We start from the raw sequence: 14,849 nt of genomic DNA, 5'->3' as shown, positions 1-14,849 counted from the left end.
ACTAACAATAGGAATGCCTTCGATAGATGGAGGTTTCTTCTCAATGTCAACAATGTGAGCTAGATAGGATGAACATCCATGGGACAAATAAGGTTTGGCATGAGCGAATATACAAATGGATATACAATGTTGGTGCATTTCCGGGTGACAACATCATTATAGAAGTTTGTCTTGAGTCAATTGAATATGTACTTGTAATAAACGTTAAGTTTTCGCGTATAATAAAGTCAACCTCGAATTGGTTAACACATTGACCTGGTCGAGCTCGACCTGCTCAAGCTCGAATTGGTCAACACGTTGACTTGGTCAAGCTCGACCTAGTCAAGCTCGAGTTGGGCTCGGTCCGTCAAGTCCATTAAGTTTTAGTATAAATAGAGATTAAACCTTATGTTTAAGGTTAATCTTCCAGTCGTTTTGTTTTTCATATTTTCGTATTCCGAACCTGGTGTGTTACTTGTAATTGCATTTACCGAAGTAATATACGGTTCCAGTTTGTTCATATTCGTGTTCGTGTTGTTGATTGCTTTTGTATAAGAATTTTCGCACTTATACATTAGATACTTAATCTCGTGTGATCTGGTGGCTAAGGGACTTTCACTTGGTATCAGAGCCAACGAAGATATTCTTTTGGTTCGGAATTAAGGTTTCGACAATGATAAAGGTGGTTACATTTGGTTTTTGGTCCAATCAAGCTTCATACGCTTCATTCAAGCTTGAACAAGTCAAGCCAAGCTCGACCAGGTCGAGCTCGACCCCTCCTAGCTCGACCTCGACCTTACTCCAAGCTCCAAGCTCGACCAAGACCAGTCAAGCTCGACCAAGACTAGTCAAGCTTGACCAAATTCTAGTCAAGCTCGACCAAGACTAGTCAAACTCGACCTGATTTTGTTTTGGCCATAACATTCAAACCGTAACTCCGCTTTTGATGATTCAAGCTGCCATGAATTCGTAAATGAGTCTACTTTCCAATGGTTATGGGAACATCACTTGCTCGACCTCGACCTCCTACTAGCTCAACCAACCTTCTAATATTTTGTGTTCGAAGGTTCGTGCACTATATATATACGTATCTTTTGTTCGAGTAAAATACGTTTTAGAATTTGCAATCTTGATTATGTTTAGGTCTGAACTTGTCTAAATATTGAACTTGTAAACTCTTTTGAGTTTAGGTTTGATATCTATTAATCGAGTTTTGGACTTGTAAACTTGATCAACTTTGGATTCTAATTTATCACTTTTTGAATTGTCAAGAACTTGTAAATTTGATTTAGTTTTGGTCTTTGCTTGTTGGAATATTGAACTTGTAAACTCTTTGAGTTTTGGTTCGAATTCTGTAATAAAGCAATAGACTTGAAAACTTGATCAACTTTAGGTTCTAAATTTAGACAACTCGAATCAATGGTGGCTAGAGTTCTATCCTTTATAGAAGATTCTGAGAAATCTTAGAAGGAATTCAAGACCAGGCCAAAAAAAGTTCATCTGACAAGGAGCTACTGAGTTATCTCTTGATTGTATATGTGAACAATTTTGTCACCATGTTGTTATGGCAATGAGCTATTGTGTTATCTCTGGATTGCATATGTGAACAACTATGGGATTAAGATGAGAATGGGAGAATTGTTGTAACAAAAAACAAACATATAGGTTGTTTTAAGAATTTTATAGAGAAAAGGGGGGGTTAAAAATTTAAAGCTTCCATGTTTTCTATACAAAATTCTTGGATGTTCGTAGCAATGAAGATCATGGTGTTTCGACAGGGTTTAGTCATGGTATCTTTTTGGTTTTGAATCTGTGTGACATGTGTCCGACCTAGTTTTTGGATCAAAGGCGCCTGATTTAAGATTAGGTGATTCAAATGAATCAGATGAAGATTGAAGATTGAAGACCATGATTGAAAATCCGAGTAAACTGTTCATGATCTTTGCTTAACATGTGTTTGGGATTTTGTCGAAAAGATTTTGTGATAAAGTTAATCATTTGTAGCCGAGTAACTGAAAATCAAACCTTTATTTGATGCCAATGATATAGAGATGACTAATCCGGTGACTAGTGAAGAGGTTGCAGATTAAGTGGTTCTCTATTATTTTGGAGATGCTTACCTTGAGGGGGAGATTTGATATGAAAGACTTCAAGTGATTGGTGGATTCATGAAGATACAAGACAAAGTCAGACACTATTGGTTGAAGACATGGATCTTGTGAGTGTTGCATATCTGAAATTCAAGTCACAGAATTTCATATCGTTGTGAGAGCTGATTAAATTCGATGCTAATTGTTGGAGATTCAACTTCTTTCTCATATTTCGGTTAAGCTTGAAGATCAAAATAGATTGAGCGATGTTATTTTGCATAATAATTGGAGTGATGATATCCGAATTGCATGAGGAGGCAATGATGTCTGTATTACTTTGAAGTGATGATGTTTGGCATGATAATATTGCTTGGAGCTTAATTTGGATGTTATTGTTCCGAGGGAGAATTACAATCTGAGTATTGGATTTGTTAATTGTCATAAGGATACAGAGATTTTGCAGTTTGAAGATCAGTGTGCAGCGCATAAAGATCAAGTCTTACCAAAAGAAGACATAATATTATTAGTTAACGAAAATTTTTTGATTGCAGAGTTTTTAACTAATGATTGTCATAAGTGATAGCAATAGTCAAGGAGTGCTTGATTGGGCATTTCTGTTACTATTTCCATGCATTACAAGTGAAGACTTTGAAGATCGATGAAAACTTCTAAATGCTGATGTCAAGGGGGAGTCTGTTGGTGCATTTCCGGGTGACAACATCATTATAGAAGTTTGTCTTGAGTCTATTGAATATGTACTTGTAATAAACGTTAAGTTTTCGCGTATAATAAAGTCAACCTCAAATTGGTTAACACGTTGACCTAGTCGAGCTCGACCTGCTCAAGCTCGAATTGGTCAACACGTTGACTTGGTCAAGCTCAACCTAGTCAAGCTCGAGTTGGGCTCGGTCCGTCAAGTCCATTAAGTATTAGTATAAATAGAGATTAAACCTTATGTTTAAGGTTAATCTTCCAGTCGTTTTGTTTTTCATATTTTCGTATTCCGAACCTGGTGTGTTACTTGTAATTGCATTTACCGAAGTAATATACGGTTCCAATTTATTCATATTCGTGTTCGTGTTGTTGATTGCTTTTGTATAAGAATTTCCGCACTTATACATTAGATACTTAATCTCGTTAGATCTAGTGGCAAAGGGACTTTCATACAACGTTCTTTCCTATCACCATTAACCACCAAGTCTTCACCCTTGGAGGTCTTCAAATATATCGCCTTTTCATCACACGTGATTTTAGCATTATAAGAGCTCAACCAATCCATACCCAAAATTATATCAAACTCTCCCATCGGAAAAGGAATTAAATCGGCTTGAAAGAGTTCCGAAGAAATTTTGATTTCACACCCCTTATACACATCATTCACTAACTCCATTCTACCATTACCAACCTCAACTTGTAACGAATTATCTAGACTTGACTTATTCACAGGAATAACATGAATTACCCTAGTTGCAACAAAAGATCTATTCGCCCCCAAATCAAAGAGAATTCACATAGGCACATTATATACAAGAAATATACCTATGATAACATCATCCGTGTTCCTAGCTTGTTCCACTGTGAGTTGGAAGGACCTTCCTCGTTGGTTTCCATGTGCTTGGGCGTTCTTCCTCTCCGCCTCCCTCCTTCTTTCTTCCAGTCTTTCCTCCTCGGTCAACTTAGGACACGAGCTTCTCATGTGGCCCTCCTCGAAGCATTTGAAACATATGATAGGCTTTTGGGGCCTTGACTTGCATTCCCGGCTTGTGTGCCCTGACTTCCCACAAGTATAGCAACGTTTCTCCGCCGCCCTACATACCCCCGAATGATTCTTCTTACATTGACGGCAAAAAAAAACATTCCTTCTATTAGAATGGTTACCAGAACTACCCTCTTGTCTATGCCGTTTGTTGGGAGAGTTCGTGTCTTCATGCTTCCTTTTCAAATCACTATCATCTAACCTTGACAACTCAATTTCATGATCCCGAGCCACATCCGCCAACATGGGGAAAGACTCCATTTGACGTAAACTAATCTTCTCCCGGAGATTCTTTCTTAACTTCAAGTAAAATTGTTCCTTGAGCAATTGATCATTCTCAAGAAATTCCGGACAAAATTGTGCTTTGTCCAAGAATTGAGCTCGGAATTCATTTAAGCTCATGTTGCCTTGACAATCATTTAGAAATTCACTTCTCAACTTGGTCACTTCAGCTTCTGATCTAAATTCCTTCAAGAACATGGTTTTAAACTCGGGCCATTCAACATCATCCAAGGCCTCCTTCTTAACTGCCAACAATCCATCCCACCATCTTTTCCCACTGTTCCTAAGCATGCCAACTGCAAATATAACCTTCAAATGCGAGGGACATTGACTTGTACGAAAAGCCGCTTCAATTTCCGATATCCATCGCGTAAAAACGATGGGATCACGGTCACCATGGTACTCCGGTGGGTGGCACACCTCAAAGTCTCGAAAAGTGAACTTTTTCTTGTAAATTCTTTCCCCCGTTACCTCCACATCTTTCACCTCCTCAGTCTTTTTGCCTTTATCCTTGCCATCTCGCTTCTCAAACTCTTGTTGCACATTAACCGCAACTTCTTCTTTGATCATTTGAGCAAGGTGATCATTCACTACTCCTTCCAACGTTTGATTCAATCTCTTTAGTAGGATAGGAGTATATTTCTCTAATGCTCTCCCTATTTGGTCCGAGATATCCATACTATTCTCGGAAAATATGGGTTCTTCTTCTTCGTTTCTTTCGTGGTGCTCATCTTCGTCATTATGATGATCGACCATACTATAATAAGAGTAGATAAAAGAATTTAATCGCACAACTTATCTATCTTTACGACTAAAAGCCAAAGCCTATAACTTTATACTAAACCGTCCCAAGGTTTTTAATGTCGTTAGTTTATAAATTGTTAGTACTTCAACCAAAATAAGGTCGGCTTCTTATTGTGATTTAATACTAGCAAGTTTATAAGCTAGCATCATCAAACACTCTTTCGGTCCCATATAAAATTTCGGTCACCTAAGGTAGAGTCTCAACAAAGGTTTAAGTCTAGGCACTCTCTACACGAGGGAATACCTAAATCCATTAAACCTCGGCTTTGATACCAACTTGAAAGGACTAGACTCGATAAACCAAAAAACGACAATTTTTTTTTAAATTTTTCCCCACTGCGCCGTAGTGGGTCTGGACACCTCCCACTGCGCCGCAGGGGAAAACTACTGACCTGCGGGTCAAAAGTCCCCCACTGCCCTGCAGTGTGGTTGGAACCTTCCCAATGCGCCGCAGTGGGAAGTTTCTGATCTCATATTGCACATAAATCAACAAACTTACCTTTGAACTCAAAGCTAAAACATGACAAACTCAATTTCCAAACTTTGTAAATACCATGATTGAACTTTAACTTGACTAATACATTTATACAACATGTTTGAGCATCTTTTCATCAACCAAACTTCATTACCCAACAATTGAGTCAAAGACAACATGGATAAACAACCAAAAATGATCAAGTTTTCTTTCAAAAGCTTGTGGCTGTACCATGAGCCCCTTATACAACTGGAATCTGTTTCAAACTAACCAAACCAAAGCCTTTCCAAAACAACCAACTAATATCAAGAGCCATAAGTGAGGTGGGATGTCTAGTTATCTACAACAAGTGCCAATCTACCTTCAAGAGCTTCCAAAAATCAACTTCAAGCTCTAAATCAACACTTCAAATCAACAACACTAGTTCCTTCTTCTGGAACTACCTATAAAAAGGTAAACAACTAAAATTTAAGCAAAGGCTTAGTGAATATACTTGCATACATTTACGAATATGAAGGAGGGCAAAGTGCAAGGACTTTCACATGTAACCTATGACACCATCATCTCACATTTACATGCTCACTTTGCACACTATCAACACATATATGGATCCATATAAGCTAAACAATCATAACAATCACATCTATCGGGATTCTTTGGCCCCGGAGGTTCTTAGGTCTCATATCATATCAACTATTGGGATTCTTAGGCCCCGGAGGTTCTTAGGCCTCATAATCACAATGCCCCACATGGGCTTATGACGCGTCAATTACCACACATGGATAAATAAAGTTCAACATGATGTGGTCAAATACCACACATGGACAAAAGGCTTCAACATGATGTGGTCAATTGATCCAACATATACATAAAGGTATGCAAATATACTCACCTCCTCCGCAACTTGGAAAATAAAGCTAAAACGATAATGCACAACAAGCTTCAACCTATGATCATCACATAAAAATGCATAAGCTTATATTCACAACTTGACTAGCTCAACCTAGCCATTCTCAATCACTAGCCTTTTCTAAACCCAAACCCAACCCATTTGTCATTGAGTTACTTTCCTTTCCAACAATCAGAAAAGGTAGTTCAACCTACCATTTTCATCATCATCATTTCAATAACTAGAAAAACTCATCTTTTCTCATAAACTCAAATTATTACATAAACTTATCAATTTCATAATCAAACACATCATATAACTCAATGACAACTAGGTTATCTAGGGAATTTTTGAAAAATTAACCATAATTCACATTCTAGCAAAACCCCCAATTTGGTTCATCCATGAACCCTAATTTCAAAGGAAAGATAAAAACTAAATTAGGGGAAATCAATACCTCAAGAATGGAAGACAATAGATTAGGGTTTTCAATTCACAAATTTTTTCCCTTTTTTCTCTAAAATTTTCGGCCACCACTACAACCCACAAACCCTAACTTTTTAATTCTTGAATAAAGATTATTTGATGGTGATGATTATTATGGATGTTTCTTATCCTTGAATTTGAAGAAATTTAGCTTGATTTTGAGAGAATGATATGAAGTTCATGTAGAAAATGAAGAAGAAGAAGTGATAATGGGTAGAAGAGTGATTCATCACAAGGGTGATGGCTGGCACATCAGGGGCTTGCCATGCCGTCTTCTCTTTTTGTGGGTATTTTTACCAGATATCCGTTAAAATTCCAACTAAATTAACCCCAAAACTAAAAACAAAATACTAGGAAATTAACTTAATGTCAAAACTATAAAAAAGGGTTAATTTCTTTTACCTTAAAATCTTTGGGGTGTTACAGTCTTCGAGTCCAGGATATGTGGTGTGTACTAGAGCAGAAATAGCTCTTTTATTTCTGCAAATTTTGGTGTGTATATATATATCAAGTTGGTTAGTTATAAAAAGTTAGAAATTGTTAGTTATCTATGTTGTCCATTTTGGTTATTCGACCCGTGTAGTCATTTTTGTGTACAATAGGAAATAGTTCATCTGAAAGTGTTAAATATGTTTATTAGAAGATATATGTATATTCTGTTCTATCTAGGTTCATAGCAGCTTACAAATATGAGTGAAGTCTAAAGACTAGAAGAAACGGGTCTCCTAGCAACATGGGTAAAAGTGCAGAATTGGCCTTTGGGCAGTTTTTGAAGGGTCGTAACTCTTTACATGTAATGTTTTGGTCAAAACTAAAAACAGGTTTTGGAACTATGGTTAGAGGGCTTTCAAATGGTATAAGGTTTGCAAGAAACAGCTGTGCCTAGGTCGTTCAAAAATGGTTCACAAAACAGCAGCTGGTGGCTAATTTTCACAACCACATATGCATAAATTGTTGTTTTTGAAAGGCCATAACTTTTTCTCAGTTGTGTTTTGGAGCAAACTGAAAAAATACATTGAAGTATGTTATAATGTCTTTAAAATGAACCAAGTTTGGCTGAAAACGGAGGTGCTTAAAGGGTCGAATAATGAAACATAAAACAGCCCCTTAGGCTGATTTTTCTGCAATATCCAGCAGTTATAAATAGGTTTGGCTGTTTAAAAAGGGGCTGCAAACTCAAGTTTTCCGTAGTTCAGAAGGAAGTTGAAAGTATACATTGAAAGTATGTCCAATTGTCTGTGTAACGGTATATAGCATGCTTGTTTTAGAAAGGTCTGAAGTGTCCAAAATTGACATCCAAAACAGGTGGTCGTGGTTGTCTTAAGTTGACCCATCAGTTATGTTGTTTCAAATTTACAAGTTTTAAGTGTCGTCTTTGGTGAGGTGTATGTTGGGTCGAGCTATATATGTTTGTGTTCATCCGAATACATGTATATACAATATTTGAGTCATTTCCTTTATATATATATATATATGAAAAAAACGGGCGTAACACACGCATGCATGAGATGAAACACAAAACTCTTAAAACCACCCTGATAACTCGTCCCTGTAAATATAGAAAGTAGGATTTGAACCCTGATAATTTTATCCATATCTCAAACCTTACTTGGCCACCAACCCATTAAAAACAAAAGTCAAGAATTGGAGTTTAGCACATGGTTTCATAAAACCACACGATTTTCCCGATCTAAATCGGTTTTACATGAAGAAGATTTGGCTCAGCGTGTTCTATTCGATACGGGTAGTGTCCCCACCTAAATTCATATTCATTGCTACTACTATCCATGGAGATTTAGATCGCAGAATGCTCTTGAGCGTCATCTTTGACCTTCATTAAAGGATTAAAGGATTATCAATGTGTAACAAACATAATTTTGCTAATTCACTTAACATAAATAAAATTGTAAGAAAATAGAATAAGTGGAATGACTTTGAATTTAAATCAATACCTCTAGATGAACTACTTGAGAAGTAATTACTTAAGACCATGTATAAATAATACCAAACTCGATCAGTTTTAAAAGTGTCGCATCAGTTTTCTAGTGACCTCTCAAACTTAACATTATGCCTTCAACCATTCACATCAAACGTCAATTCGAAACTAAGGAGTAAAAAATAGAGGGTAGCTATAGGCTTTAGCCCATATTCTTCGACCCTTTGGAGGGTGGAGTTTCCATCTCTAGTTGGTCAATGTAGTAATCTAGCTTGTTGCTGATGCCCTTGACTCAACTATATCTAGGCTGTTCACTGCATCTAGGTTGATACCATAAGGTGGATGCATGATAAGTACCTGGAGTAGATTATTGGTCCCGCTTTAGTGTGATAAAGAATCAAGCTAGAAATAAGCTAGAGCTAGACACACTCTAAACTTAATCACACCTTCTCCAATGACGTATGCAACTCCTAATTAGTAATTATTAAGTTAACTTAACTGAATTACTTTGAACTTATGACTCTCACTAATCACAGCTCCTGATGAAGTTCACGGATCGAGTGATGGTTCACAGGATAAATCTTTTCTATTGATTGAGTGTAAACAATTAGTGATTTATTTGCCTCTTACAACCTTAAGCAACTATCCCCATTCTGTTAAAAGCTAATTGATTAATCCATGTTTAAGGATCGTTGTGTAATTAGTAGTTTATGTAATTAGCGTCAAGTTTGTAAAGTTTATAAGTTAAGGGTCTTATTGTGTCAAGAATAAAGTCAATAACTGAATTGGTAGTTATTGCCGGTTGTGGGAAGTTAATTCTGAAGGTCGTGACTTTTTGGAAAAGTCATAATGAAAGTTATTCAGGGATATGTGTGACTTTTCATGAAAAGTCACAATGGTTTCGATATTCTATAAATATAAGTGTCTACGCACTGTAAAAGTCACCAAAATTAATATATACAATGTGTGAGTTCGTTTGTGTGAGTGTTGTTTACCAGACATGTTTAAATCCAGTCGGTGATGATCCGAAGGGGCAACACATTTGTAAGCAAAAGTTTCTCAACATTTGTAAGAAAAAGTTTCTCAACTGATTAAAATACCCACAGGTGAAAAAGTACACACCTTTAAATGGGAAAAAAATATTAATTTGGAAAGTACGTACCAATTAATTGGAATCTAAGCTCTTTCTTGGCAAATTTCTGGCAATAAGGGATTGATTCTCCCTGTGTGTAATTAGTTAGACATAAACATTGAGTGTGTCGATGATATATATATAGATATTGATCGAAAGTATCCTACAATAAGCTTGGCATAAGCCATACCAAAATATTATTAAAAAAAAAAGATTGTATTCGTGAGTTTGTAAATATGGCTTTTGAGATGGTTATACACCAATCACAAAATATTTGGTAGTTAATGGTATTGCTAGTCCAAAAACAAAAAATCAATCTGAAGTAATATAGAACTTTGTAGTATATATAAGGAAAATATCATAATTCAGATATGAACCAATTTACGATGAGAAATTATACAAAAGGAAAACACATATATAATAATGTAATATTCGTCGAACTCAATGAAATGATATATAAAGATTGTAATAGTACTAGTAGAGATACTTATTCACAAAAGAAGTTCTTCAAGGGTGCGGCACGGAGGGGAATTCTTTTGGCAACTCTGGAATGATGGGCTTTGGAAGTTCTGGAAGTGTTGGCTTTTGCACCTCCGGAACTACGGGCTTGGGGACCTCGGGAAATACGGGCTTTGGAACGTCAGGAATCATCGGCTTTGGAAGTTCAGGAATGGTGGGCTTAGGAATCTCTGGAATGGTGGGCTTTGGAAGTTCTGGAAGTGTTGGCTTTTGCACCTCCGAAACTACGGGCTTTGGAACCTCTGGAAGACTGGAACTATCGGCTTTGGAAGTTCAGGAAGTGCAGGCTTTGGAATCTCGGGAATTATAGGCTTAGGAATCTCAGGAACTGTGGGCTTTGGCACCTCGGGTAGTGTGGGCTTCGGAACCTCGGAACCGTAGGTTTTGGAATTTCAGGAATAATGGGCTTAGGAAGCTCTGGAACGATGGGCTTTGGAAGCTCAGGAAGTGCGGGCTTTGGAAACTCCGGAACCACAGGCTTTGGAATCTCCGGAAGAGTAGGCTTCGGAAGCTCGGGTAGTGTCGAGTTGGGAAACTCTGGAATAGTAGGTTTTGGAAGCTCTGGTGTGTCCAATAGCTTACGTGCCTCAGCAATGACATAATTGCCACTAAATGAAGGTAAAGTTACAAAAACTAGTATCAAGAGAAGGCACTACATTTGTTATATCTTAACACTCATTTCTTCGTAATTTTTAAAAATGTTTAAAATATTGTAAATTTGTTCACACTTATAAATGTGTGGAAAAAACTCACATTTAAACGTGTGAATAAAGTTAAAGGATCAAAAAATTTTCACAATTATATATATAGAAACAAAAAGTTCACATTTTCAAGTGTGTAAAAATATATAACTGTTAACACTTAAAAGTGTGGAAGTAATTTGTGACACCAAATTTCCTCACACAAGAGGAAGTGCGAGGAATTTGAGTGTGATAAGTTAGCTCTCACACTTTTAAGTGTGAAAATGTTTGATATTTTTTCATACTTTTAAGTGTGAACATTTTGCGTATACATTTATACTTGTGAAAAAAGTATGTCTCTATTAATTTTTTCACACTTCTAAGTGTGAATTTTTTTTTTAACAATTTTAAATGTGAACAAATTAACATATTTTTTCACATATTTTAGAAAACCGAGGAAATAATTGTGAGCAATTAACATTTTTGTTATAGTGAGGGTATTAAAATGGGAACGAGCCATGGATGTTGTAGAGTTTGGATGACTGAAGAATAATAAAGAGAAGCAGCTAAGAATATAGTATTTGAGTTGTGATAATCGCATACGATAATTTAGATTTATATAGATGATTTGAGAAGTGGAGAATGAAACATATGTAAATGATTTGGTAAGAATTTTACAAAAATAGGTTATATTTAGTTTAACTTCTTATCTATAAGTTACTTGTAGTTGTTCCTTTTGAAAGTGTTTCCCTCCTCTACACGTTGAAAACTACTACTAGTCTAATCTATTTAATTTTTAAGTGGAGAATAATTTCTTAATTAACGAAATAAATGTAACAGATTTCGACGGTCCGTAACAAATTACTACAAGCTTAAGTTCGAACATGGTTGCAATATGTTCTTTTTATTGAGGTTATGTGATGAGATGTTTTTTCTTAGGTTGTTGAGCAAACTAATTGCTATATCCTATATTTTTATTACCCTCTGGTGAGTAATCGTATTACAACCCTTTCCCTTATTTCGATCTCATTAAGTTTGATTCACATTCACGTTAAATTTTACACATATATAACATTGCCAAAAAAATTTTAGCTACACTAAAAAGTTACAATGATCTTTGTGATGGAAGAAGCAACGATAAAAAGTCTCAATACAATGTTTGTGATGGAAAAATAAAGCTACACGCATGTAATTTCTGTCAAATATACACTTTCATTAGAATAGAAAAAAAAAATAGATACTTTAGAAATATCCATTTTTGGCATTAGGTGTCAATTATGTTTATTTTGACCAAGTATATTACTTGGTACATATTAGAACTTGAAATTTATGGTTTTCAAAATTTACTTATTCACATATTTTTAACTAGATTAAATCTACATGTGCGGGCTTAATGATAACATAAATATAAAAATACTAACAACTGATAGTTGCATTATTATTCATAATTTATAATAAATATAATAAACTGTCAAATTATGACTGATAACAATTGATGTAATGAATAAAGTTATACTTTTATGAATTTATGATATACGTCAAATATGTTAAAGCATGACTAATAAAACATAAATATTTATAAATCAAAAAAATCTTTTTTATGATATATTTATAAAATATAATATAATAAATACTTTTCAAAAAAATAAACATAAAATAATAAACAATATCATTTGAAAAAAATATATTATTGAACTAATAAACAAAAACATAGTATAATGTATATAAACATATTATTATTTAAATACAAAATAAAAAAATAAAATATTAATTATTATGATTGTGATTAATGATTAGGATTGGAAATGATGTTAATACTCTCTCCGTGCTACTAAAAGTGTCATAGTTTAAATTTTCAAAGTCTTTTGTTCTAAAGTTTGACCTTAGATAACTTTTATTGTGTTATAACATTTGATAAAAGTTATATGAATTGATTCGGTTTTAGATGTGCTTTCATCGATATAATTTTCATCAAATATTTTATAACACAAATAATTATATTTAAGGTCAAAGTTAAAAAACAAAGACTTTGAATATTAAAACAAGACACGTTAAATAGGACGGAGGTAGTATCATACATGGTAATATGAATATAGCAATTTAATATAAAAAAATACAAGTCATAAAAATTTCAATATTGAAAAAAAATAAAAATGTCACATTCAAAAAAAATATGTATCTTCTTTTAATATATAGAGAGATTGCAAGTTAGGATTAGACATGAGCCCATCCAATCATATTTGATCTCTATGTAAGAAAATCAATCGGTTAGAGAAAACCATTTAACCCAACGCAAAATCCTAAAAAAATAACTTTTTGTCAAGGTTGGATTAAACCCATTATTAAAATCACTAGATAACTCACTCATGATACTTATTATTATTTTTTTTTTTTCTTTAGAAATATAGTTGGTAAAATATATTTGAAAATATACTAATGTTATATAATTTTTTGTTAACAAAAATAAAATATAAAAATGTTTATTTAGCTACACTAGTTTATAAATAGGGGATCGATCGAGTGATATTCATACAACAAGTTTTAACAATCTATAACAAAGGTACAAAATTTATTATCAATGTTTGTCATAAAGGTGGTCAGATGACACGCTTTTTGGTGTCATAAATCGACTCGTTATAAATTTTTATGACACGCATTTCGCGCGTCAAGAATTCATGACACGCTTTTATGACACTATTTTATGACACCTTTCTTGCATGTCATGGTTCAAATTTTTTTAAAAAATTTTTTTTTATAAAATTATTAATATCCACACATTAAATAACAATTAATCTCATAATACAAATAAACACACAAATAGCAAAAGAGCGCATTTCATATATATCAAAACAATGTGTTTCATACAACCACAAATAATTTTAAAATTCTAAAATTAACCATAAAAGTTACAACCGCAAAATTATATAGAATTCAAGACCGGTAAATGAAGTTTGCCACATAATTTGCCCATTCTTCACGAAATCATCCGAAACATCAGCCGTGTTTTCAAAGACGAGCTTGTATTCGGTTCTGCAATCATTATTAACAGCAACCACTAAAAAACGTAAGACATTTGGAGTTGGAGCTTCTATACAGCAGAATTACAAGGCAAAGAGAAGCAGCAGGACATATCAATTTCATATCATTAGAAGGATACAGTCATATCACATTATCAAAAAGGTATTAACATGCAGCTGACATGACTGTAGAAACTACTATTCCTACCGACCTTGACCTTTTGTTATATGCATTTTGCTGAACCTTTCAAACGATTATATGCATTTTGTTATGATTAGAGACGAGAGTTTTCATGTTAGTAATTAAAGACCGTGAGCTTTTCTCTTGTATTACATGTATCAGGTTCATAGTGATTGTCACGACAGTTTTATGTTAAGTTTAGTGACCGAATCTTGACCTTTTGACGCCCCAAGTACTCAAACTGTAATTAATTTTTCAGGGAACATATGAAAGGTAATCACATATATACCGGCAACTAATATGCTGTGCAATAGAAAGTCCCAACACAGCATTAGGCGTAGGCAGAGCGAACTTGAACTTGGCCACGTTATGGGTGCGCTTGACAAGCTTGAATTCTCTAAAACTTTCAGGATTTATAAACGACTAAAGAGCCCATGATTAAGTTCTGCAGTTAACTAGATAAAAACCCAAGGCCAACAGGAAATTGGAATACAAATATATACTAAAAGAGTAATAAAAATAATATTGATGCAGTGATTCAAAGAGATGGATGGAGTTGAATAATGATGTGACGAACATACCTTTAGGTTTGTTGTAGGAGGAGAAAAAGCCGAATGCAGCAA

The 14,849-nt window shown here is 34.6% G+C and overlaps 2 protein-coding genes across 2 annotated transcripts; both read right to left on the bottom strand.

Moving 5' to 3' along the window:
* Positions 1-3,189: 3,189 nt before the first annotated feature.
* Positions 3,190-4,863, bottom strand: LOC122601396. The gene is made up of 2 exons (XM_043774159.1): positions 3,662-4,863; positions 3,190-3,550 (listed from the first exon to the last, which is right to left on the bottom strand). Exons 1-2 carry the CDS (start codon positions 4,861-4,863, stop codon positions 3,190-3,192), a joined length of 1,563 nt encoding a protein of 520 aa, XP_043630094.1.
* A 5,473-nt stretch (positions 4,864-10,336) lies between these two features.
* Positions 10,337-14,169, bottom strand: LOC122601395 (protein PELPK1-like). Its single transcript, XM_043774158.1, has 4 exons — positions 14,123-14,169; positions 13,996-14,058; positions 10,717-10,956; positions 10,337-10,598 (listed from the first exon to the last, which is right to left on the bottom strand). Exons 1-4 carry the CDS (start codon positions 14,167-14,169, stop codon positions 10,337-10,339), a joined length of 612 nt encoding a protein of 203 aa, XP_043630093.1.
* Between the last annotated feature and the right edge of the window lie 680 nt (positions 14,170-14,849).

Source organism: Erigeron canadensis, chromosome 5 (assembly GCF_010389155.1).
Source record: "Erigeron canadensis isolate Cc75 chromosome 5, C_canadensis_v1, whole genome shotgun sequence".
Taxonomy (NCBI): Eukaryota; Viridiplantae; Streptophyta; class Magnoliopsida; order Asterales; family Asteraceae; genus Erigeron; species Erigeron canadensis.
Note: the sequence above shows the minus strand (reverse complement) of the source record. Positions and strands in the feature narration are given on the sequence as shown.

What these genes read in the sequence shown, in the direction of transcription:
- LOC122601396 (XM_043774159.1), bottom strand. Translation starts at nt 4,863, where the DNA reads ATGGTCGATCATCATAATGACGAAGATGAGCACCACGAAAGAAACGAA. An exon ending in CATGGAAACCAACGAGGAAG is followed by an intron (nt 3,551 to 3,661) that starts GTCCTTCCAACT and finishes GGGGGCGAATAG; the next exon opens with ATCTTTTGTTGCAACTAGGG.
- LOC122601395 (XM_043774158.1), bottom strand. Translation starts at nt 14,169, where the DNA reads ATGAAATTGATATGTCCTGCTGCTTCTCTTTGCCTTGTAATTCTGCT. An exon ending in GATGATTTCGTGAAGAATGG is followed by an intron (nt 10,957 to 13,995) that starts GCAAATTATGTG and finishes ACCTTCATTTAG; the next exon opens with TGGCAATTATGTCATTGCTG. An exon ending in CCAAAACCTACGGTTCCGAG is followed by an intron (nt 10,599 to 10,716) that starts GTTCCGAAGCCC and finishes CGATAGTTCCAG; the next exon opens with TCTTCCAGAGGTTCCAAAGC.